Source organism: Sminthopsis crassicaudata, chromosome 2, assembly GCF_048593235.1.
Source record: "Sminthopsis crassicaudata isolate SCR6 chromosome 2, ASM4859323v1, whole genome shotgun sequence".
Lineage (NCBI taxonomy): Eukaryota > Metazoa > Chordata > Mammalia > Dasyuromorphia > Dasyuridae > Sminthopsis > Sminthopsis crassicaudata.
Window position 1 is genome coordinate 462,577,463 of NC_133618.1, and position 27,248 is coordinate 462,604,710.

Here is a 27,248-nt window from a genome sequence, read left to right on the forward strand (position 1 = left end):
TTATAATTTAATCTAGATACAGGTACTTTATTTACAAATATTTAGATTAATAGCATTTTGTTACATCAAATGAAGAGTACAGCAGTCTGAACAAATCCTTCTGTCACAGAAACAATTAAGACCCACTGCAACTAACTTGGGAATCAGGGTATCGCACCTAAACAAGCTGTAATCTTTAGATCGTGATTTCTACCTTATGTCCCAATTGGGGTTTGTGTGTGTGTGTTTGCGTGTGTTATACACACGCAAACACACACACATTTATATATGCCAGTAGGTCATGGTCCCTGGGTGAACCCCTTATGTGCAACTGTTTCAGCAAAATGGAGCAACCGTAAATTCAATTGTATTCACCAATCTACATCAGGAATCTAATATTTTGTTTTGTTTTGTTTTTAAAAAAGACAAAAACAAACAAAAAAAGGACAGTGCATAAAATTATCCAAATCCTATCATCTGCACATTCCAGTTTTGGCTTTTAACAATGACTATACAATATTCTAGTACCACCATGTTTTTACAACTCTGACAAATAGAGAATTTCACCTTAAGAGTCTGCAACAGGGATTTAAAATGTGTACTTGAAACACTGCAGTTTTGCTAAATGCATTATTTCTAACAGGCCAAAGTTTACCCAGCAGTCTTCAAATAACAACTGCATCCAAGCTTTCTTTACATAAAACAAATTTTAAATTAGTCCACAGAAGGGAAACACTTGATTGGCCAAACTAGCTAGTGTAAAGTTTATCCTGTCAGTATATGCACTGAAACACCATTAGAAATACTTTCCCTTTTACAAAACTACTTATGCCAACATGGCATAAAATGGCCCCCAAAGCTTTAAATAAGAGGGATCATATGACTGAAATGATTTCACTGTAGTGCTAAAAAATGCACAGTTTAAAATCCCCTAAAAGCAGACCTGCCATTCTGGCTGTCCAGTTCAGAAACTGACCACTCCAAAAAGATAAAGGTATAAAAGCTTAAAATGTGCAATAATAAACCCAGCCTTTTTTTTTTTTCCTATACAGTAAGGCAGGAAATGCAGCCCAATAATGCAAAAATGTTTACAAAAGAGAAAAGCAGGTTAGCACATTGTTGATTGCACAAAAACAGGGTTAAGAGAACAGCAGATATACCGTAGTGCAGAGATGGAACAAAGGCAGCAATCGTTAAGTACTGATAGTGTTAATTTTTTCCAATTGGGAGCTCTTCCCAGCACAATGTTCCCTGCCAGCAAATGAATGCTCCAAAAACTGCCAGGGATAAGGAATTTAAGCCAGTATCACTTAGTGAAATGCAGTTGTGTCTATTTCCTTGTGTTAAATGGGAAAATAGGAGGAACATGGTCACATATAAGTCATACTGTACAAACTGGTATTTTATTATATACTGTTCTAATGCCAGTAATCAATTTATTTTCTTCATTAAAATCATATACACAGAATGTATTTGTTAGTTCAGTTCCTTCAAATTTTATACATATTTACGTTCCATTAACAAAGAGAAAGATAAAATGGGTTGGGAGGAAGAGCTAAAGCTATTGAGCACAAGAAAAAAGATAAATGGATATTTTCCCTGTGCTAGGCTAAGACAGAAGTAAACGTACATACCCCTGCAAGAAGAAGGGAAAAAAAAAAACCCACCCAACAGGGAATTTCTCCAACAAAAAGATGCAGTTATAGAACCCCTTTCCTACTGTCAGAAGTCATTTCACAGCAAATAAACTTATCTGTTATAATGGACATACTTGGAACAGTTAGAAGTGGGGATAAAGACTTAAGAGACCATTAAATTAAAACTGTCCAAGATAAACAAAGCCCTGCAAAAAAGTTTAAAAATCATGAGTCCAGCATCAGTGCTCAGTTTAAATCATGTATTGGTGACATAACTATCACAAGGACAATCAAGGGGGGGGAAAAAAAACTTCTAGCTTTACCATGCAGGAGAGGTTTATTACTCTACTTGCCTTTGAGGACCTGATTACATCTAAAGTTGTTTAGCAGTTTAGTATTGTGTTAACCTGTTTTCTCAGCAGAGTTTTTAAATCAAACCCAGTAAGATGTACAGAAGACAAGGAGGCAGTAAAAAGTGCTGCTTCCAACAGACAGAGGTGAAGTCGGAAATGGGACTATGGCATTGAGGTCACTAGCAGCCACAGCCTTCTCTCTGAGGTTGGGGTTCACTGGTTAGCCGTCCACCCTGCGGAGCTGAAGGTTTGTGTTGTACCCCAGATTCTGCAGCATTCAGATCCAAACTTCCATCTTGAATATTCTGATAGATTTTCTTGGCAGCCTCCAGGAATGCATCCTCTACGTTCTCTCCCCTAAGAAGCAATTTTACAAGATCAATGGAGAGCTATATTCTTTACCCTTTCTTCACCACCCAAAATTCTCCATGCTTGTTTACCCTTTCCATAATCACTCCCTCTTTGAAGACTCATCTACCCTAATGCTACTTCAGCCATGGCTTTCTTAGCACACAAGTTGGTGTAAGGAAAAAAAACACACCAAAAAAGTATTTTCATAGCAAAAAGTATGGATAGGCTAACTACATTTTAGGACAGATAGAGATCAATCTCACGTACAGCTCAAACTTTTGAGGCTCAAGGAGCAAGGGCAAGAAATAGCTATTTACAGAAACAATAGAACTTAAATGGTGTCTTAAAAAAAAAAAAAAAAAAGATAAGAATTATTTTTGTTCCTTCCTATTCAACAATTTTAGCTTTGGCTATTTCCATGAAAGGTCACACAATAAGAAATTCAACTATACAAGTATGTAGAATCAAATCAATTTTAGGATACTGCCTTCAGTATCTTCACCCATCACCCTTATGATCGTGCATTAAGAAGATTTTTGGTTGGGCCTTTTAAAGGCACAGGGTTGTAGCCAGAACCTTACACAAAATTTTATTGACTTATATGGTGATCAAAACTAACAATCCCCTCACTATTTCTTCTGAAAGAGATAAGCCTAAAGTAATGGGAACCTAATGTTTACTAACTGTGCTGTGAATTTTAAGAACTAAACATTTAAGTCATGTTTTATATTTTCAATCAGAAGTATCATATGAAAGTGCTGATTGAGCTTGAGTTGTCGATATCAAACATAAACGAAAGTTTTTTTTTAATTACCAAAAAACTGTAATCAAGACACACAAAAAATTAGCTTTTTTATTCATGAAAATCTTAATTGTTTCTCCTGCCACAAAAACATTCATTTAAAGCTAACCTAGCAACATCAAGTAAATATCTTGAAATAGTTATGTGGAACATTGAAAGCTATAATGACTTACGTTTTTGCACTTGCTTCAAGGAACAATAAGCCTAAAACATAAAAAACAAAACAAAACAAAACAAAACAAAACAAAAAAAAAAAAAAAAAATACTCAACCATTAAGTCATTTTACAATCCTGAAAACAGCTTTCACAAAAATATAACTCAATTTTCATCTAAACTCATCCAATAACTTGTTTTCTTACATAACAACTAAAAGAATATAAATGTAAGGGACCATAACATCTGTATTGTACATCAGACTAAGGATCTATTCTATTTTTGTAAATTCCCATGTCCAGTTTTTTATTTACTTCACTCCTGATTTCCTGCAACTTGATGAACTTATTCTATGTCAAACAATTTTCAATATTCAAATTCTATCTGTCTTTGGGCATAATTTTCTCAAGTTATGACTGGGCTGTACCTTCTTTAAAAAAGACTTTAAAGGAAACCCACCATTTTCCTCTGCAAATTGTTTGGCTTCTTCATATGTAACATCTCTCTGTGCTTCCAAATCTGCTTTATTTCCTATGAGAATTATTACCTGATTAGAGACAAAAAATAAACATATCTTATACACAAGTAACCAACAAAGTATCAACCATGCAAATTATATAATATTTAAAGGCTGATGGATAATAGGACTTTCTTTTAGACCTAAGCCCATTTTTTGGTCAGATTCTGAGTATAAGACTTGCAAAGGAACACTGTAGATAAAAGTTGAATAATGACATAACCTTTCCTAAGTCTATATAATCCCAACCTAGGGTGCATATTTCTAAAATCCCTTGTACTACCTTATACCCCCATGAATTCTTCATAATCCCCTGAATGGCAGCTTTCCTCCTTTCTTTGACCTGTCCCTACAAATAAAAACGCTGAGAAGCAAACACCATCCAGGACAATAATGGACTGAGGATAATCTCTGGAGATGTGAATACCATTCTCTTTGTCTGCAGGAGAAATGAGGAGTTGACAAAGTCTGGGGAGCATACCAACAAGGTTTCAAGTCTGCTGTGGGCTCATAGAGGAGGAGGAGGAAAGAAGGTCCAGACTATTAAGAGCTGGAAAAAAATCTGGAATCTTAGAGCATATCATCATCTAGTTAATCCCCTACATATTATGGATGAGTAAAGTGAAGGCCCTAAGAGTTTAAATGACTTGCCTAAGGTCACACAGCTAGTAAGTAGCAGAGCCAGGATTCAAATTCAGGTCTTCTGACTCCAAGTTCAGTGCATTTTCCACTATACCACATTTGAGGGAAATTGAGAAGAGAAACACAAAAGTTGCCAGGGACAGAGATATCAGTAGGAAACTCCTGCCACCCCATAATACCACCCAGTTTCCCAGACTGCCAACATTATAATATATTGGCATATACACACCGATGTACCTTCAGTCTTTGGACACATAACTAAGAAGAGGAATTAAGCATAACTAATCCTGAATACAAGGGATTATGTGTGCATACATGTGTATATAAACAGTGTAATTTAAGCTACAAAGGAATGTGAGAATTTCTGTAGGCCAGTGAACAAAATTCAACGACTAAAATCCAAATCAATATCCTACACAAAATATTTTATAACCTGAAATCTTCCCATAAAATGTGGCTTAAGTGTAATATAAATAAAATAAAATGCATGCATTTGTTTGGTCAGATTTAATCGTCTCAAATTGAAACTTTATGGGTTATAATGGGCCAGTTCTATTCATATCTTTCACTTCCACAAATAATACAACCAATGGAAAGAACATGAAAAAGTTGAGAATAAAAGAATAAAATACATTTTTCCTTAATGATCTTAGTGACAAATTACATAACAGTTTGTATTTCAGAAGACAAATTCAGTCACATCACTGAAAAGTTTTGTTTTTGTAAATTCCTTAAACTTAGAGCTAAAACATTATAACAAAACGTCATTCAACTTACAGTATTTGGATTGGTGAGATTCCTTGCATCTGTCAACCAGCTGCTTAAATGGTTATATGTGCTTCTTCTGTAAAAATTGAAGTTGAAAATTTTAACAGCTAAGATACATGTGCCATACAAAGAAACAATCTACAGTTAAAATTTAGTTGAACTATCTAAAACCACAAGATTAAAAAATGTTTTACTGCTTTAATCAAGCAAATTTTCATTCAAAAGCATACAACATAGATTGTCTCATAACAGAACAATAATTTTTTAAATACTAAAACTGTTATTTTCAAGGACTAATTTTATTGCAATTCAACACATTTCCTTAGCAATATCAATGAACAAGCAATAAATCTAAAAATATCTAGCAGAAAAATATTGTGACTAAAGTCAAACTTAAAAATTTAACCACAAACTAATATTCAAATTAAATATACAGCTAGTCAATACCCGATGAAGAGGAAACAATTAAAAAAAAAAAAAAAACAACAACACTTTACTACTTTCAAGCATCTCTCTGAAAAATAGTTAAAAATTTCATTCAAAAACAAAACATAAGAACAAATTCTTTCAGTCTTGCAGAAAAATATAATGTAATATTTTTAAAATACCAAATAAAATTATTTAAGGAGTGATTTTAATCGCAATTCACAATTTCCTTAGCAATATCAATGAACAAGCAATAAATCTAAAAACATCCAGTAGAAAAAGATTGTGACTAGAGTTAAGTCAAAACTAAAAATCTGATCACAAAATTAATATTCAAATTAAATGTAAAAATGACCTAGCCAATACCAGATGAAGAGGAAACTGTAACAATTATCCTTAAATTGAGTTATTTTATGCTGATGTCTGAATATGTTGATTAAATTTCTAATGTTTTGAATTCCAGATTTTTTTTAATTTGGATTTTTCCAATTACATATAATTAACATTAGTTTTTTCAAAAATTGTACCTCCAAATTCTCTCTTCCCTTTTAAACAGCTCTTTGAGAAGGCAAACAATTTGACACAGACTATACATATGCAGTCAGTCAATACATTTCTTACTAGCCACACTTCAAAAGAAAAAATAAGCTACATTCCCCTTCCCCCCCCCAAAAAAAAAAGAAAAAAATTTAAAAATAGACTTTAGTCTGCATTCAGACTCCTATCAGTTCTTTCTCTGGAGGTATTTAGCACTTTTTATCATCATTCCTTCTGAATTGTCTTGGATCACTGTCTTGATCAAGAAAAGTCAATCATTCACAGTTGATCATTGCACAATATTGCTTTTATTGTATACAATGTTCTCCTGTTTCTGCTCATTTCAATTTTTATCAGTTTAAAATGTATTATATCTATTCAAGTTTTTCTGAAACCATTCTGCCTTGTAATTTCTTAAATAGCAAAATATTTCATCACAATCATATGCTACACTTTGTTCAGCCATTCTCCAATTGATGAGCATCCCTTTTCTTTTGCCATTACAAAAAGAATTGTCGGGGCAGCTAGGTGGCACAGTGGATACAGCATCAGCCCTTTTAGTCAGGAGGACTTGAGTTCAAATTTGGCCTCAGACACTTAACATTTCCTAGCTGTGTAAACCTGGCAAGGGTAACCTGTGTAACCCCAATTGCCTCAGCTAAAAAAAAAAAATTGCCATAAATATTTTTGTACAAATAGGTCTTTTTCCTTTTCCTTTGATCTAATTAGGAAATAGACCTACTTGTATTGCTGGGTCGAAATGAGTACACACACTTCTATAGCTCTATGGGCATAGTTCCAATTGATTTTTCGCTGGAAGGGCCCTTTTTTAAATCAATGGAAAAAAAATCCATACATTATACAACTGGCTGGCCAAAAAGGCAATATATTTAATGTTGAGAAATCTCAACAGGTTCTTGTGTAGGGGTCAAAGAGCACTAGATTGAGATCAAGAAACATAAGAATCTATTTTTAGTTCTTCCACTAACTTACTGTGTATGCTTAGGCAAATTGCTCTACCTCAGTTTCCTCATCTATAAAACTGACAGACAAAAACTAGATAAATTTAGATAATTTCTAAAAGCCTCTTTTGGCTCTACTACTTTATAATATTCTAAATATTAAACAGCTTAGCTTGCCAGCACTGGGAAAATTTCTCATGAATTCTCAATTCAAATGTCAAGTATTTTTTTTTATTTACCAAGTAACTAAACTACTTGGAATATACTGAATCACTCTCTTGTGTTTTCTCCATCTTAATATAGACATTCCATAACCTTTTCCATCTATAAGTGGCCACCTTTTGGGTCTGTTTGTTGCACAGTACCAATCAGTCTATCAATAAACATTTATTAAGCAACCTATGTGCTAGGCAACATACTAAGTACTAGAAAATACAAAAAAGGTAAAATAGTCCTTATTGTTGATTAACTCCCAATCTAATGGGGAAGACAAAATAAACAGATCCAAACAACTTGTAGCACAAGATAATTTTTAAAACTGAGCTGTGATATTTTTCCAAAGTTTAAAAGAAATTAGTTTCATAGACCCATAAATTTTAAAAATCAGAAGGGACTCTACAAATCTAATCTCCTAATTTTACAGATAAACTGAGGCCCAGAGAGGGGGGGGGGGGGGGGGAAAGTTACTTACAACCACATAGCTAATTAATGACAAAACCAGGAGGTCATTGGGAGTCTCGGTATTCCAACCCAAGCTTTTTTCCAACAAACTGATCTATAACTTTTAATAGTTTAATATTTTTATACTTTAACTCCTTAATACTTCAAAATACAAAATTTATATTTTGAACTATTACAATAAGAAATTGTTCCAAATAGATTATCCTTTTATAAGGATGTAAGTGGGATTTAATGCTTTCACCATACTTTTCTCAGGGAAGTCCTCACTCCAAAAGAAAACCTAATTGATATGTCAAAAATCAATCAAAATATCACATCTCTTCTTTAGAGTTTAGCATTTTTTGATATATAACCACTAGATTCTCTGTCAAACGAAAAGAATAAAAACCATAGCTAGATTGATGTCAAACGTTTACCACACAGTTTTACTTTATATGCAAGAGCATATTTCTGAAAAGATGTTCATAAGCCTAATTTTGTAAGCATTTAGGTTTCTTAGGTGGTTACTTTGGAAAACAAGAAATATGTCATCTCCCATACTTAAAAAGTTTCAATGGCTCCCTATTGGCATTAAGAAAAAATATATAAAATTCTAAAGCTCTTCACAATCTAATTAATCTCTTTCAAGACTGATTTCATATTACTTCAGTTCATGTAGTCTAGTTCAGCCAAACTGATTTGCTGTAAGTTATCCAAGATATTCAATCTCCCACTTTTGTGACTACAAACTGCCTCTCATCTAGAATATTCTCATATATAGAATTCCTAAGACTTCCCTAAAGACACAGTTCAGATGCCACTTCTTTCCTGATCCCCTCAATTGGAACTGCTGTTCTTACTACCACCTCTACATATAATTTCCCCCTCCCACCCCAAAGAATTTAAAATATTTGATTAAAAAAAAAAAATGTATCCACAGCGCCTGGGCCATAGCAGAGACTGAATAAATGTTTGCTTAATTAAAAACAAACTGCTATAATGTAAACAACTACCAAATTTATCTTGTTTTGCATGTCTGAACTTTCTTAGTGATGGTGTTCAACTGTAATGTCATTCAGGAAAGATAGGTTTTATTGGAGATAACCTTTTCTTAATATTAGGAGCTTTTAATAATATGAGAGCTTTTAACTTACATCACTAATTGAAGAAAAAAAATGAAGTCAAACAAAATAAATTTTACTAACTGCAAAAAGATTGCCCAAACACTTGAATCTATCCATCTTAATTTTTAAAAATTACATAATACTGATAGTATTTTTAAACAATCTTAAAGAAGCTTACAACCTTTATGCTACACTTCTTTCTATCAAGTTGAGAGACAATACAATCTATATTCCAAGAATGCAAATATAAAGCAAAACAAATGAGTTGATATTCAGTTCAAAAAATTCAATTGACAAAAATCTAAGTGCCCATGCAAAACAGTATATACTGTGAAATAAAACAAATGAAGTTGACATCATCCCTACTCTTAAGAAATTTACATGATGGTATGGGTAATAAAATACAGAAAAGGAAAAATGTGATAGAAAGGATGAGAAACCTGTTTTCATTGGAGGGAAGAGATAGAAAAAAGCATTATGAGAGCAAGTATTATCAGGACAAGTTTCATGGGAGAGAGGCAAGTATGTGAACTGAGCACTGAAGGAAGCATAATTAAAGATGAAAAGACGAGGTGAAAAGGATTTTATAGACAGAGCAAACTTTGTAAACACAAGAAATCAGGAAAACATTCTATTCAACAAATAGCCCCAATCAACTGTTGTATTTGAGTACATTAAGAGGAAATTCTGGAAAATAAGACTGGACTAAAATTGTGGAAGGCCCTATCTACGTTTTGGACTTCATTTAGTTATGAAAAGGGAATAAATGAATTAAAATTTTCTTCATTTCCCAAATATAATTCATTATTGATATCAAATTATATCATGTATAACTTCATTGTTTTATATAGTTATTTGTGAATTTTTAAATAAGAGACACAGTTAAATAATAAAATACTTTCCAAAGGCAAATATAAGATTGTTTCTTATTAATCTGCACTACAACTTTTAAATTTCTAAAAGTACATTCTTTCAGTTTTAATTTTGATATCAAATGAATGGAAACAAAGATTTTAAAAGCCAAGAAGCGTAATTCTTCAGTATTTATCTGATGTCAAGAAAAAATTCGTGCAAAATGAAATGTTCTTGTTAAATACACTCAAGATTTCTGTACTCCCAAAAAGCAATAGATTTAGAACTGTTGTGGACTAAAAGAGTAGTCCAACACACATTTTATATATCTTTGTGTCCAATCTATATTCTTTTTGGGAAGAAGGTGGCACTCTGTATGGCCCCAAGACTAATGTGGCTTATCGATCAGTGTTACTTTTCAGCCTTTAATTTTTTTTTATTTTTCTTTCAAAGATTAGTCAGTTTTAGGGATGTGGCCTACATTTAAATTAATACAGTAATACATGTTCAAGTTTTGCCTTATTTAAATTAAGGAACAATCAAGAAACCCAAATATCTAATAAACAGTAGCAAAAAAATAAAATAAAATAAGACAACAAATATACACAAAATAATTTTATAAAAAAGATGAGATATGATTTCTTACCTAGTAATATCATAGACCATAAGTGCTCCCGCTGCTCCTCTATAGTAGCTTCGTGTAACAGCCCTAAATCGTTCCTGTCCTGCTGTATCCCAAATCTGCAGTTTAATTTTTTGGCCACTAACTTCAATTATTCTTGTACCAAATTCAACACCAATTGTGTGAGGACAATCAGCCATAACTGCCATCAAAGGAGAGGAAAAAATAATATATGAACTTCTAGTGTCTACTAAAAATCAAGTCACAGAATCACAAAATGTTAGAAGTATAGAAGAGACTTTTGAGACAAATTAGTTCAACCCCCTTATATTACAAATGAGGAAATTGAGACCCTGAGAGGTAAAATTCTTTTAGTCTTAAGTGAAAGATTACAAGATCTTGAACAGTAGTAATAGCACCCTTTTTTATACCACTAAAGTTTTTTAAAAGCAGGCAAATACTGTTTTCCCTATTTTATGAAGGAGGAAATTGAGACTATGTGATTGTGCCTTTGGAGATGATTTGCCTCCAAATTTTCTGCCTTCAAATCATTAATTTTTATACAGTTCTTTAAAGTTTATAAAATGCTTCATATACATTATATCATCAAAACTGTACAACAACCATTCAGGATAGGTAAGAGCTATTATATTTTCCAGAAAAAACTGAAGTTGAATGAAGTTGTGATTTTCACATGATCAAAGTTTGTACCAGTCAGACATGATTTTTAACTCTGGTCTTCCCAATCCTAAATTTAGCATTCCAAACCTTACATTATGCTGCCTCTGAAATTATACCTTCAAACAAAACCAGAAGGAAAAAAATTCTTTGTACACTTGAATGACTGATTTGCTAATGTAATACCTTAGTATTGACTATTACACTATAACTATTACATACCAAGAAATTCAAGGTCCTGAAAGAAATCAGACTTGGGCCAGATTATCAAGCAAAAATAAGAATTTTAATTAAAAATTAAGTACTTTAATGCATCAAGTGATAAGGTTGTACTATTTAAACTCAGTGCTATAAGATATATTATTTAGTATATAGTTTAATGAAAACTGCAGTTTTTTTTTAATGACTTTTTTTGTAATTTATCTTTAGAGATAATCTAGTACTACCTCCCCTTGAAAAAAAAGCTGTGTCACTGGTCAAATTTTTTTATTCTAGAAAGCTATCATCAGTTGTCTTAGGAAAAAAAACAAACTTGTGTTTAGTTATTTAATATGCACGCTGAGAACTTCTAGCCATCTACCTGATTAATGTACAGTTTTACTAGTCCTTTCTTCCACAAACAGGATATGAAATTGCTAAACCAATATTCTTGAGCATATTCCAAAAAAAAGAAAAGATAAAAGCATTGGGGCACTACCTAACACATTATGTAACTCTACTTCTAATTATAATGGTATAAACAGAAATACCAAAAAACCATCTCTAATATTTAGAAAAGCATTTTCATAAAAAATTTGTGCCTCTCCCACTATTAAAAAAAATTAAACAGTCAAACCTTTGAACTTTTAATTTAATCATATCTGACATATATTAATCTAAAAGAGATTCAACTTTCTCAAATTAGTATTTTATTCAAGTCTATTGCTATATAATTAGTGATTAATACATGCCACATTTTTCCAAGATCTCTGGAGGTGGAAGGTACCTTACAGGTCATATACACAATGAAATGAGCAATTATAATTTCTGCTTTGTAGAGATATTAAGGGCTTCTATCACTATCAGCAATCAATTCAGAACTATGAACCTATATTTTATTTGAAAACTAGGTGTTAAATATTAATGTTTTAAAAAGCTTTATATTTCCATACTGCGTGAATCAAACAAAAAAATAACTTAGACTCCAAAATTCAATATTATGAAAATGTTAGTGAATGTTCAGTTCTTTCTGCTTACTCTTCTGTCCTATGCAAAACTAGAAAAGCAACACTGCTCACAAAGATAAGCACAGTTAAAATAGTGGGCTGCAACTGTGTATTGGTACAGTACAAAAGACACTCTTACTTACAAATAGCAGAGATAATGCTATAAATAAGATTATACCCTAAAAATTTACACTTACATTTTTTTTCTGTAAATTGATGAAGCAAACAGGATTTCCCTACTCCCATGTCCCCTGTCAAAAAAGAATATGTTAGTGTTTTCAGGTGGTAAATTTCTTTCTTTATTCCTATTAGTCATAATCATTGACATAATGGGTTTTAATGATTCACAATATTATTTAATATGGCAGTGACATTTAAGAGAGTGATATTCTTCAATCTGAGAATGTACATCAAGTAGTTCTACTAAGGTCATATTCTAAGATGATAAAAGGCCTATTCTAATTCTTAATTGCGTGGAATATGGTATCAAACTGCTTTAAAATGACTCATGAACTGGAGCCTGGATATTGTTTTGCTCTGATTTTGTTTTAATGTTTTTTAAAACCTATTTCAACTTGCAAATATTTTGTATTCTTTTTTTGATCTTTGTTCGAAAGCAAAAAGATCAGACAAAAGTAGTTAGTATACAACCAAAAGAAAGCTACAATTTATGCATTTTACATGTGTCATATACTTCCCCTTCTCAAGTTTATCCTATCCAAAGTGGATTGTCACTGAAAAACATTATTAACAAAAAAGCCTAACTAAACAGATGACATTTGTGACTACAATAATTTATTTCCTGAATAGGATTATTTTTTTTTTTAACACATGCTTTATGGTAACAATACAACCAATTCAGGACACTGATCAACAATCATAAAATCGTAGATTTCAGAGCTGAAAGGGGTTTTAGAGATGGTCATCTAATCCAAATTTCTTATCAATGAGAAAAGTGAAACCTTAAATCGTAGGATTAATATTATCATGAAAGCAGGCAGGCAGCAGGAAAAAATAAATTTTTTTCTGATTTGTTAATATTACCTTTTAAGCAAACTACATTATTCTATACCAATTTTGGGAATTTAGTGAAAGATCACTTCTAGGTTATTTTATAATCACTTCCTAGCAATGCTGATACATTTATATTATCATTACCATCGTTATGCTTTTTGACTAAGAATTAGAGCTCTCATATACTTCCATCATTTAACAAAACAGGTTAATAAAGCCACATATGCAGTATTGTATTTAAAAAATATTCAGAACAAAATGCAAACAGTTAACATAAAAATAAAAAAATAAACCTTATAAAAGAAAGTTAGTTTTATAATATATGTGTGTGTATACACACACACAAATTTCAGTGTGCAAACTTCCCAGTTTATTACAATTTTTGAACTCAAAATAAAATGATTATGTGTAACTTACCAATAATAATGTACTTAAAGATGTAGGAGTAGTTGTAAGGTGCAGTTGCCATTGTGGCACTAAAAATAAAAAAGACTATTATTTTAACAGCGTACAAGTTAATTTACTTAAATTTGAAATACTCTATAAAAATACATAAAACTGATCACTAAACATTTGCAATTATGAGATTACAGTAAAATTGATTTCTAGAATCAATCAAGAATCAAAAATGCATGCAAATCCACTTGAGGTCAACTGGTTTAATAATAAGTTTTACTTTAAAGTTACTATGCACCTGAGAAATCTTATTTACCAAGAACAGCAATTTAAAACTTTAAGCATTAAACAAAAATAATAAAAATCAAAATCAGCTTTGGAAACAAATTTTCAATTAACCTTTCAGAAATATTTCTTTCCCCCATACAAATAGCTAACTTTGAAAGGATATTTGTACAGAACAACATTCTAACTTTAAAGTGCACTGTAAAATTACATCCATCATTTTTATAAATCTTTTTCAGGGACTGAAAAATTATATTAAAACAATATCAATTTCTTAAGTTATTTCTGTGATTGTAAAATCTACAACTGTCCATCCACTCTCTTAATAGGTCCCAGGACACTTTTGATCCCATTTTCAAAGACTTCAAGAAAAGGAGACAGTACAAATAATAGCACAGACTACAAAAGTATATAGAAACAGTCATGAGAGTATCTGACCACCCTCATTGTCAGGAAGGGTTTTTTTAGATGAAACTAAGACCTTCACATTGTGGCTCAAGTATGTTTCATCCTTCTATTCTCTTTTGACATGTAAAACTACCTTTCACATTCTAAGATTTCTCCTTCTCTAAATCAATTTTTAAAATATGTCCCCCCCCCCAAAAAAAAGGAAAAATGATGGAGCCTATAAGACCAGGTTTTGTTTTTATTTCTTTGTTGAATATTTCTATCCAAACAAGCATTACCAAAAAAATAAATATTTAATTTTACAGTTTGTAAAAGGCATTGTCCTACGCCCTATTTTGGGAGGAAAATGATATTAAAATGATTGATTTTTTAAATTGCTTTTATGATTGTAATCTACTTTTAGTTGTGCCTTACTTAATCTACAGCAATAGTTTTAAATCTTCCAAGAAAAATATCACACTCTCCCACTGGCTATTTCAGGCCTCCTGTCTCATATAACCTATAATTCTCAATGGGGTACTCATATATTGAAAAAATACAGGTCTTCCACCAGAAGCTGCTTCTTCTATTTCCTAGTACCTCAAAATCCATCATTTTTCATTCTTTCTTTCTCTTCTTTACTGTTAAGTATACTAGCCTCTACTCTTAAATACACATTCCCTTGTTCTGTCAATGCTCAATGCCTGACCAAATCCCAGCTCTGGATTACTACCACCATCTCCCTTCCTCCTCCTCCTCTCAACTCCTGTTGAATGAGTCACATGGCATGACCATAATGAATATTTATACTACAAATTTATGTTATCAAATCTCAACTGAGCCTCATCCAAAGCAAGGCAGTCTTTTTTATTCCTCCCTGATATTCTTCACAAAAGTTGATGCAATTTTTTTCTTTGATGATTATGCCCAAGATGACTTCATCTTATACTTCATCAAGGTAAAAAAAAAAAAAAAAAAAAAAAAAGTCATTCATTTTAAGATTCTTTTCCCCTCATTTCACAAAACCTTTGTGAATTTCTCCCCAAAATCTTTTCCTTTATTAAATCTCTGAAGAGGTGACCTTGTTTCTCAGAAAGCCAAACTTTCTCTAAGTACCATTCCTGCTATTGTTACCCCTTTTTTATATGTTCCAGTATATAACACATATTGTAACTTCCCTCTTTAAATTCTCCCTATTGGTTCTTTTCCGGTTGCCTACAAATATATGTCTTCCCTCATCATTAAAAAAAAATCCTCACAAGATTACAACACTCCCAACTGCTATTATCCTTTATCTATTACCCTTTCCCAAATTCCCTGAACAAGTCATTTATTCTTGAAGGTTTCCACTTTTCCCCTTTATTGTTGTTGAGTAGTTTCGGTCATATTTAACTGAGTTTTCTTGGCAAAGATAATGAAGTGGTTTTGCATTTTCTTCTGCAGTTTATTTTTAAAAGATGAGGGCACTGAAGTAAAACAGGGTTAAGTAATTTGCTCACACAGTTAATAAGTGTCTGAAGTTGGATTTGAACTCACAAAAGAAGTCTTCCTGATTCTAGGACCAGCTTTCTGTTAATAATGATCTCTTAATTCCAAATTTGATTACATCTTCTCAATCTTCTTTAACTCCTTGACCTCTCCAGCATTTAATACTACCAATCACCTTTTCCTTCTGGATATTCTTTCATCTTTTAGATATTTTTGACAATGCTTTCTCTTTTCCTCCTATTTTTGCCAATTATCTCACCACTATTTTTCAAATTCTTCAAATTCATCACATATGCTGTGCCCATCGACTAAGGATATAGTCTGGGTGTCACACACATACACATACAAACACAAAATCAGTTTACAACTTTAGTGTCATGCTTAATGTGTCACTCCCCTACCCCACATATCTAATTTAGTCAGTTTTCAAATTTTGTTGTTTCTTTCTACACAGTATCTCTCTTATCAGCTGCCTCCCCTTTACTCACATAACAACTGCCTTAGTCCAGGTGTTCATCACCTCTCCCTCAGATTACTGCAATAGTCTCCTAACTGGTCTCTCTGCTACAAGTCTCTCTCTACTCCAAATCATCCTCCACAGTTATCACAATGATTTTCCTAATCCCCAAATTTGACTTCTGCATTTAATCAATCAGAGAATTTACCTATTGTCTTATTTGGCTTTCAAAGTCCTTCATAACTTAGACCCAACTCATCATTCTAGAATAATTGTATATCTTTCCCCCTTCCTCAAATTCTGCAATCCATTAAGACAGGTCTTCTCTTTCTCCCTCATACCTGACACTACCTACCATCTCTGTTCCTTTGCCCTGGCTATTCATTCCCCTTAACTAGAATGTATTACCATCTCAGAAAACCATTTTCCTTCAGGATGCAGCTCAAGCATTATCTCTACAGGAAATCTTTCCCATTTGCAAGTGTCTTTTATCTATATAAATTTATATTAATTTTCTTTATATTCTGTATTTTTTAAATGTGATTGTTATATATTGGATTGCCTGCCATGCAGGAAGATGAAGAGAATGGAGGGGGGAAAAATTGACACACAGTTTTGCAAGGGTGAATGTTGAAAATTATCTAAGCATGTTTTGAAAATAAAATGCTTTAATAAAAAGAAGGGGAAATAAAATTATGAATGAATAAAAAAAGTAAAAGTACTTGCTGTTTTCTTCATTAAAACAAAAGATCTTGAAAGAAGGAATTTTTTCTTTGTATTTATACTCCTGGCACACAGTAGGTGTTAAATGTTGAATTCTAACTTGGAGATCTTTGATTAATTCTGAATATAAAAGTAACAGAGCTGAATAACAAAACACCACAATAACACCAACTTGTGTGATCAGGGAATTATTCACTCTCAACTTTTCACAAAAATGAAGATAATATCTGAACATGTTACTCTAATTTATTTGATCAAGACTTGTAATTTCATCAGTCTAGTAAGCTCTAAGTAAAGGGAATGCCTGTAATACCATACAAACTTTAGATCTTAGATCAAGGATTTCTCAATAGAGGTACTTTCTCCATCTAATGGAGATTTTTTAAAATAGCATTTTATTTTTCCAAATACATGCAAAGGTAGTTTTCAACATTCGTCTTTGCAAAACCTTCCGTTCCAAAATTTTCTCCCTCTCCCCAAGGCAGCAAGCAATCCAATATAGTTTAAACATGTTACAAAACTGACATCACTCAGCGTGGTCCAACAAATTCATTACTCTGAGACTAACCTTAGTGCTTCTGCTAGGCTGACCTGATTCCAGGGAATATTCAAAAGCTTTTTGAGCTTACTAAAGTTCTCTTTCAGCCTCTCATAAGCACTTATTTGGAGAATTACAATAATCTCCCCCCCCTCAAACCTCTCCCTATTCCAAACCATCCTTTGTGGAAAAAGTTGCCTAAGTGATTTTCCTAATGTGCACCTGTCAAGGTCACCACTTTCCCTCACCTCCAAACACCAGATAGGCTCTATTATAACTACCAGATTCAAATATGAATGCCTCTCTTTGGTAAAATTCTTCACAACCTGGCCTATATCAACCTTTAGAGTCTTCTTATAATGCACCTCCAAGGACATGATGCTCTGCCTTCTATGCTTGAAATGTAATTAGAATCACTGGGTTTTTCCCATTTGCTCCATTCCCCAGTTATCTTGTATTGGTTATGTTAGAAGCGTCATGAAGGCAGGAACTGTTTCTCTTTTATATTTGCATCTCCACTTATCACAGTGCCTGGCAGGCACATTGTAAATACTTAACTGATTAGTAGAATCTACCAAAGCATTTGCATAAACTACCATAGCTTATTTTGAAAACCTGAATTGCAGACAACTGCTCCCAATTGAGGAGGCTCATTCATCGATACTCTCATACTGCCCCCAAACCCAACCCCCCATTTTCTATCTTGATCACAAAAGTTACAAGTAATCAACAGGAGTTCTTCAAACCTGAACTTATTCTATAATTTATTTGGTTCTACTTTAGAAAAAGGTAATAAATAATAGCAATTGACTTCAGTGTGCATTTAATGTTTATAAAGTGCTATATATATAAAGTGTAAAGTGTGGGTGTATATATGTGTATACACATACACATATAAAAAATTTTAAATGCTAAGGGTGTTAGAAAATACTAATGCCTTTTACATATGTAACACTGTAAAGTTTGTAAAATATTTGATATATTGTCCTATTTGATCCTCACTCTGATGTAGTCCAGGTGATACTCCTTTTACAGATGAAAAAACTAAAGAATGAGCAAGATTAAGTAACTTGCCCATGATTACAAAGCTATTATTTATGGGAGGCAGGGGGGTGGAGGTGGTGTCTTTCCAGATTTTTAAGTCTAATTCTATCATATATAATGTTCTCTGCCAAATGGAAGATTAATAAACATACCAAATTGTCCCTGTTGGTTATTAAACCCTACATCACAAGATGAATTTTAGAGAAGGATGATCTACGATTTCTACATGTTAATAAATGACTTTTAAAAACCAAATTAAAAGGTAGGAGACAAAGTAGATTGTGCCAAACTTGGAAGTCATTAACATATGAGTTCAAATCCTCAGCTCATGTGACTTTTCAGGTCAAATGATTCAGGTCACAATTTCTCTCAGCCTCAATTTCTTTATCAGTAAAATGGAGATAACTGCCTCACAGGATAATTGTGAGTATCAAAAGGGAATAGACCATTTTGCAAAACTTCAAAACATTATTATGTTAAATAGTAACCTTTATTGTTAGTAATTGGTTCTTCTTCCCAACTTTTTTTCTCCTTTCAGTTTCTTTTCTTCCTTTTTCCTAGTTTAAAGATCCATGAGGCTAGTCACTTAAAATGTTTTACTGTGCATACCCTTTGATCCAACAATACCACTACTAGGTCTGATCTCAAAAAAGATCATAAAAAGGGGGAAAGAACATAATATATACAAAATATTTTGTGGTAATATCCTTCAGTTTTTTCATATGTAAAATGAATACTACCTGGAGTATCTATATCACAATGTGTTTGTGAGAATCATAAATTATGGTGTCAAAGAACTGAAAATTGAGGAGATAACCATCATAATTGGAGAGTGGACAAGCAATATAATGGAATACAATTATTGTACTATAAGAAATGATGAGCAGATTTTTAAAAAGCCTGTAAAAATTTAAATGAACTGATATTGAGTGAAGGGAGAAAAACCAGGAGAGCATGATAGACAAGAGCAGCACTGCATTGATCAACTTTAACAGACTTAGCTCTGGATTTTAATGGATTTTTATGGATTTTAATCCATATTTTAAAAAGTCACTGAAAGTCAATCACAACTACAAAGCAAAAATTCTAATTTTAGTAGTTTACCAGCTTTCTAATATCTCCCAAAGAAAACAGCTTTCTCTTCCCTTTTTTCTTCAAATGTCTCCAACAATTGACTGTTTAAAAAATAGTATTCCAATTATTAATATAGACTATTTAGAAAGTCAAGAAAAGTTTTCAACTAGAATACTTCTTTCCAACTCTACCTTATTCCCAAATTTTCTGAGTTCCTTAAAAAGTATATTCAAAATTCAAAAGTAGATAATTAAAGGAAAATTGTATTCAATCTTTGTTATTGAAGACAAACTATTTCTATTCTTCAAGTTTTGTTTATTGTTTTTGTTTTGTTTTTCATTGAGTCTTTCCATTAAAACTGCAGGTTAGTTTAGTTTAACTGTAAGGTATTATTCCAGACTTTATGACAAGTTAAACATATATACTGATCAATCTATATTGATCACTTTGTTTAAGAAATACTATCTTGTGCTTAATCTTTTTTTAAGGAAGGACTTTTTTCTCCTTATCTGATAAACAATATAGGTACTAAGGAGAACAGTCCATTTTACCTACCTTTGAACTTTCTTTAGCTGTAAACAAAAGTTTCTGAGTGGTGTTTTTAAAGTAAGTAGTTTCAAGGATTTTTTTTTAACCCACTATACATTCCCAAGGTGTTTCTAATAGTTGATCAGGGATTCTTAACCTTTTTTGATTAAAAAAGCAATTTGCTGAAGCCTATGGACTTTTCATAATCGAAGGAAATGTCGTCGTCCCACCCCCAATTCAAGTTCACAGACATCTTGAAATCTATCCATAGAACCATAAGTGCCTTTGGACTAGATGATCAAGGGTCCCTTCCAACTAACTCTTGATTCCAATGAATCAACATTAATATCATAGTAAAATTTATCTTAGGAGAATATTCAGAAAAAGCACACCAAGAAAACTACATTATAAACAAATAAAAATACACTGTGCATTGTAAAAACAGATTGCTGAACTGAAGATCTATTTTATTTCTAGACCCCAGTTCCAAAATTTAGGAGGCCAGGTAAATTATTCAGCCTTCAAGGAAATAAACAGAAGGGGAAACAGCAGCATGAATGAAATCACTCAACAGCTTGGTGGGTATTGGTTCCAACTACTCCTATGTCTATAGAACTTAGAAGGATTTCAAAGAAACTGCCAGGAAGGCTCAAAGAGAAACCATAGCTATGGGAAGATCTATCAATCAGAACCCCCTTTCTTAATCTCTATTCCTACTTTTTTTTAAGTGTTAGCTGAGAAGCAAGGTTGTTCCAGGTGTGATGCCACTACTAGCCCATACCTTAACAGTAAAGTAATAATACTCAAGAAAGGGGGAAGGTGAGGGAAGGGGAGGGTCAGTAGTGGAAGGGAAGGGGAGAAATAGCAGAGAAGTGTGTTTCTGGGGTTCTAATAAGAATGCAATTAACAGAATTCACAATAGCATTGTAGATCATGACACTTTTGTAACTAAGGAAGACAACTAATAATCCTTACAAACTTACAATTTTTACTGCTATAACCCCCATGTAAAACTAGCACTGTATTTTTAAAAACTTAAATACAAATACTATAAAAAAAAATATTAAGAGTTATCTCAAGGCTATTCTTGATCATTTCAAAGTAGTAAGTAGAGGTGGAGGGGTTGGGTTTTTTTGTTTGTTTTTTTTTAAAAAACATGTAATTTCAAAGTAGGGAGGAGAAATCCTACTTTAGGTCAAGAATATTTAGTTTTAGAAAGCTGATTTAGTTTCTCAATTTTCAAGATGAATTATCTGTAAATTTATAAGTATGGGATGCTATAATTTGAAAATAACCATAATGCCTGAAATTATATTTAATAAATGAGAAGCATAGAAAGACATGTAAATGGAAAGAAAATCATCAAAAAAATCAGATGGCTCTCTGAGAAAGTGATATATTGGGAAGTGTGGGTGAAACAAAAACCAGTTATCAAAAAATATATAGTTTCATAATTATAAGTGATAAATCTGTACCTTTCACCTTTTCATTCCACTTACTTTGACTAATTTTGAGTACATTTTAAAAGACCCTTCACTACCTTTAACTTTTTGGTATCAAGTTATTATTTGTTTTCAAAAATTATAATAGAGGGGCAGCTAGTTAGTGTAGTGGATAGAGCACCAGCCCTGAAGTCAAGAGAACCTGAGTTCAAATCTAAACTCAGACACTTGACACTAGGAAGTGTGTGATGCTAGGCAAGTCACTTAGTGACTTGTATGAATGAAAAGCCATATTAGCAAGAACATGAATATAGTAATATTAAGCACTTAATGGATGTGCAAGAAACAAAAGCATGGTTTCAATTCACTGGATCTAAAGATCTTCCTCTTTTGAATCAGAGACAAACTTTTGAAATATCAAAATTTGGAAATATAGATAATACAATTCAAAAGAAGAAATCCAAATTCAGACTACATAACACACTACTAATAAAAAGTTAAAAGTAGAAATCCAAATATTTTAAGATAGTAATCCTAATTATGGTATGAAAAGCTAATAAAGCAATATTCTGAACTGAATTTACTGATTTAAATTAAACAATAATCTTTCCTGTCTGATTATCCTTACGTTTAACATATAGTTCATTTAGATAAGATAAAAATTTCTTTAATTATATAGAAAACAACATAAAAAATATTTTTCTGCAAGAAAATATTCTACCAGAATATCACCTAAGCCAAGAAAGGATTTCGTTCCTAGTTATCAAGAATTGGGCTTTTTTGTGTATGTAAAGGCCTACTAAAGCAGAGTACCATTTGATCTATCAGGTGGACAGGAATAATTGAGCAGCCAATCTGAGTAGTTAAAACTTCTTTCCTCATGAAGGTCATTCAATTGCAAAGCTATATTTATAAACAGTTCTTACTCCCAAGATCCACAGATAAAAATCCTCAGCATACTTGAGAAAGGCATACTTCTTAAAAAAAAAAAAAAAAATCCGGATAACTTCAATTACTTAAAAAGAAATTAGATAAAATGGATCACAAACCCCAAAATGTCAAGTTCAACTCCCTCACTTGCTCCCCATGATAACACTCTGGATTGAAAAGTGGAAGAAATAATTGTTTTGAAGTTAGTAAAGAGATCCTTATTACTAAGACTAAAGTTAAAAGGACCAGTAATACTAATAGTAAAATAAATTTAGATGCTTGTAATGTGCATTTCTAATTATGACTTGAGGACAACTGTTTCCAAATTATACCTAGCTTTCAATTTCTAAGAATTAGAAACTTTTAAAAGTGTAAATCAAATATCAAGTTCTTGCTGATTCAAATTCAACAGTCTGATAGTTTAACTGGCCCTCAAAACAAATCAATTTTATCTATCATGTACAATGTCTCACAAAGGTTGTATTTCAACAAAAGAGAAAAACACTTGTAGAAATATTCAAAGTAGCCTAATATGACTTCTTGTTTGCAACCTAAATGAGCCAAGCATTAAGAATAAAAACTAATTTAGCTTTATTAAAATATAAACTGTTTCAAAGAATGAAGATTAATAAAGACAGGTGCACATGTAATTTTGAATTACAAACACTAACTCACTTGACTTTTGGACCTTTCAAAATAGACCCCAAAGTTCATAATTCTAAATATTCATAAAATTATCTCTCTTAAATTCAGTCTTATTCCCTTCCTATTTTGCCAGTTTATAAAAAAAAAAAAAAAGTTAAATTCTGGACTTAAAATGTATGTAAATCAAAACCTAGTGAATAACTATGTGTTTTGCATGCCTAAGAGTAGTTTGGAAACATTTAATAATGAATGTGCATTTCAATATTTCCTTTAATTTTATAAAAATTTCTTGGCAAAACTTAGGTTAATTCAGAATTATATTAGTCTTTATGTAAAATTACGAGATTAGTTAACAAATCTTACAGATCCTCAGAAGCCCTAATAATTGCCCAAAAATTACACAAGAAAAGTATTGGATTTTGGGCATCTAAAGGAGAACCTCACTTTAACATACTCTGCTGTATGTTATACTCTGTTCAGTCAACAAATAATTTATATAGTATTTTAGTTCTATGAAGGCCAATCACAAGAGCCTACCAATTCTGATTTTGTTAATTCACAAACTTGGTAATTCTCACAGGGAAAAATTAGCTCCCTTTCTCCATTCTTCAAATCAGCAGAAACAGAAAATAACAAGTCAATACTTCTCAAATAATCTGGCAGCTCATATCACTTTTCTGAATACTTCCTAAATTGTTAATTTTAAGAACTATTATCTTCTCTATTTTGAAAAAGAAGAAACTTTGAGTTTTTAAAAGGCTGTGTCTTGCCATGCTCAAAAAGATAAAACGAGAGACGGGACATGAATTCAATTCTTCCCGACTTCAAGTTCAACACTCTCCACCCTCCCCACACACATCATGCTAAATATTCACTAATCCCAGTGGACAGAAAAAAATTAAAACGTGTGATCATAGGCGGCCCGGGACCTCAAAAAATTTTCAACTAGGTAGTGCAAACACGACCACCAACAACAACAAAGTCAATTTGCATATCTTGGTGCTAAAACTGTAAGGTGTATCGATTGCAGTGCTACATACAATTCAAATAAGTAGTTGGAAAAAAAACTCTATAAAAGTGTTGAGCCAGCCTAGAAAAACTGACATGGTTGGAGAATCAGGTGGTAAGATTTAGCTAAGGGTTAAGTCATGTCCCCAGAAACCTGATGGGAACATGGTTATTCGCCTCCCACACCAACACTGTAAGGGGTTCCAGAGTAATCACATTCCAAATACCCTGAGTGGTAACTACAACCCTTTCAGGGAATCCCTGAGATAGATTTGCTTTTTTTAAATTATTAGATGCCATCTTGAGTAGAATGAATCTGGACACCGTTCTACTGCAGTTCGCGGGAGCCTACACCAAAAACACAGTGCCCCTTAGATACACATCCACGTTTCCAAGCTTGAGAAGTAGCATTCTACTAAAATCTACAAGGGTTTTTGCAGTAAAACCAAGTTGCTTGAGAAAGGGGAATTGGAAGCACTTTGAAAAGAAGTCTTTTTGTGTTCAGGGCAAGATTGTAGCTGTCTCGGGGGAAATGCCACGTTTGTAACCCAGGGGCAGAGGAGTGAGCAAGAGCACAAGCGAAAGCATAAAATACAAATTCTGTTACAAGGCAGAGAGAAAAAGAACACACAGGAAACGATTTGTCCGGTTTCTTAAAATTCATCAGGAGATGCCATTTCTCCCCTCTAGAAAGGGTGTGTGGTGGAAGAGGTGGGAAAGGTTATTAAGAAAACACGCCCTTTTCTTTTAGCATCTCTAAGGGCAGCGAGAGTAAAAACAAAGATCTGGGGGAAGAACGAAGAATAAGAGTGATAGCGGGAGGGGGTAGCCCTGGGGATGGGGGGAAGGGGAAATAAGGGTTGGAAAGCACCTTCCGCCTTCCCCTCCGCCCCGCCCCCCCACCACATTCCCGCACCAAGACAGACCAGGAGGAGGGTGGTACGAAGTCGGCGGAGTGCCAGACGCAGACCCCCTCCCCGCCTCACCTCACCTCATCTACTGTCAGGAGCCGCCTCTCTCCCTGGAATCCCCTCCCGAACGCAGCCCGCCCCCGCGGACCCAGAGGCACTAGCCCAGGCGCAGGCCCGAGGAGACTGCGCTACGAGGGAGGGCCTTCCTGCCTCCCTCTCCCCACCCCAAAAGCGCGCTCTTGCTAAGAAAGGGCTGGGGGCTCCCCAAAGGGGACCGGCCCGGGGTCAAGTACCTGGGGGGTGGCTGGTGGCTGGGCAGCTTTCCGAACGGGGCGTGAAGCGTCAAGAGGGGAAGAGAAGGCCCCTGAGCACCAAGGAAGTGAAGCGACAGTCACGGGCCTGTGCCCTGGGCGGCGGAGGATGCGAGCTCGGACAGGCTGAGGAGGCCGGGAGAAGAAGAGGAGGCGCGGGGCGGCGGCGGCTCCGGCGGCAGCTCCTGCGGCTTCCCTCAGGAAAGGATCCTCTTCGGACTCGTCCAAGATGGCGGCGCACCCTACACAGGGTTTCCTGTCACCCTCGCAATGGGCCGGACCACAAAAGAAGGGGGAGATGCGCGCGCAGTCTGCCGGGCTGCCAGTGAGGGGAGCAACAGAGGCGGAGCCATGACGACAGCTCTCTCGCCACGCCTCCCTCCGCCACGCCCTTCTCCCAGAAGCGCGAGCCGGTCTGGTGTTCCTTCGTGTGCGCGCGTGCGGCGGGCGCGTTCACTCCATCACTTTCTTCCGCCAGCGCTTGCCCCGCGAGTACACGCGCCTCTCCTGCCACCCAGGAAGTTTTTTGCGCATGGGCAGCTGCGCTACTACTATCTCCAACTAGGGCGGTTTTGGCCGTTGCTTTCTGGTGGGTCTTGTGGTGTGCTGCGCTGCCCGACTGGAACAATTGGAAACACACGAAACGTGTTCCGTGGGAATTGACATGGCCTTTGTGAGTTAGAAGAGTACCGTGGAGAAATATCCCTCGCCGTAGGAAAACTGTTCAGTCCAAGGACCGGGTTCTAATCAAAGTTCGCCTCGGCATTTGCCCCTGAGTGAACCTCCGCCAGCCGGCCTTAGGAGGGAGGTTGCCTTAAAATGCGGAGGTGGCGGATGGGGCGGGCTAGTGGGATCCCTTCCAGCTGGGCAAACTCGGGCTGCAGCCAGACTCCGGGGTCTGGGAGTGAGGAGGGACCCGCGCCCCTCGGACCAAGCTCTCCTCGGGGGCACTTTCCTCAAAGCCAGGCCGCAGGGTTTAACAACCATATCATGTAAAGTGCCATATCACACAAATGATCCTGACACCGGGAGGGACCATAGGTGCGGGACAGAATTGTCCGAATCCTCTGGCCACCCTCGTCCGCTTGTCTAGGAGGAGGGGGTCATAGGCTCACAGGAGTTAGAGGAAAAAATCTTCAACCCAAAGCCTCGTGTTTCAGTTAAAATAAGATAAAATTTGTACTACATTTAAATATTTTTTAAGTTTGCAAAACACTGTATATACATCTCATTTTGATGCTCCCATACTGTTTTACAGAAGAGGAGAACGGATCAGAGAGAAGGGACGCGCTAGAGCCCTGAAGATTCTCAATGTCTGCAGCGGACAGCTGGATCGGCCAGACCACGCTCTCGCTGCGCTGGGCTAGTGAATGGTGATCAGCTGAAGTTCAAGAAATTAATATAAAATGATCCATTGTAAAGGACTGAACTAGATAATTTCAGATATTTCCCGTGTAGATAATAGCCTAAATCACAAGACCAAAATAAGAAAACATGGATTAAAGTTCTGATTCTGCCATTTACAATCTTTATCCTTACATAAACCCCTTCCCCTTTATGAGCCTCAGTTTCTTCATCAGGAAAATAAGATCCTTGAGGTCCTTCCATCAAAACATTCTGTCAGTTTAACCTAGATTTCAAAAGGGTAAATCTAGAGGCTTAGTTCACTAAGATAAGCTTTTTTTTTTTAATCAGGATTCAAAAGAATTCATTAAAGGTTAAAATTTTTTTTTCAAAATATCAATTGAAGGGAATGAATTTTGATGAGAATAAGAGAATATATATAGTGTCACTGTGA

At 34.3% G+C, this 27,248-nt stretch overlaps 2 protein-coding genes across 4 annotated transcripts; one reads left to right on the forward strand and one right to left on the reverse strand.

Moving 5' to 3' along the window:
- Positions 1-25,716, reverse strand: RAB14 (RAB14, member RAS oncogene family). Of its 3 annotated transcripts, XM_074292945.1 has the most exons (8): positions 25,433-25,716; positions 13,701-13,759; positions 12,467-12,520; positions 10,411-10,588; positions 5,213-5,279; positions 3,736-3,823; positions 3,296-3,326; positions 1-2,326 (listed from the first exon to the last, which is right to left on the reverse strand). In XM_074292945.1, the coding sequence occupies exons 2-8, from the start codon at positions 13,750-13,752 to the stop codon at positions 2,149-2,151; spliced, it is 648 nt and encodes a 215-aa protein (XP_074149046.1). In that variant the 5' UTR covers positions 13,753-13,759; positions 25,433-25,716; the 3' UTR covers positions 1-2,148. The 3 variants fall into 3 exon arrangements, with proteins under 3 accessions (XP_074149046.1, XP_074149047.1, XP_074149048.1); XM_074292946.1 differs by lacking the exon at positions 3,296-3,326 and having other exon boundaries at positions 3,704-3,823; positions 25,433-25,681; XM_074292947.1 differs by lacking the exon at positions 12,467-12,520 and having other exon boundaries at positions 10,411-10,626; positions 13,672-13,759; positions 25,433-25,571.
- Positions 25,066-27,248, forward strand: LOC141552904 (uncharacterized). The gene is made up of 2 exons (XM_074284820.1): positions 25,066-26,123; positions 26,709-27,248. The coding sequence occupies exon 1, from the start codon at positions 25,066-25,068 to the stop codon at positions 25,777-25,779; it is 714 nt and encodes a 237-aa protein (XP_074140921.1). The 3' UTR covers positions 25,780-26,123; positions 26,709-27,248.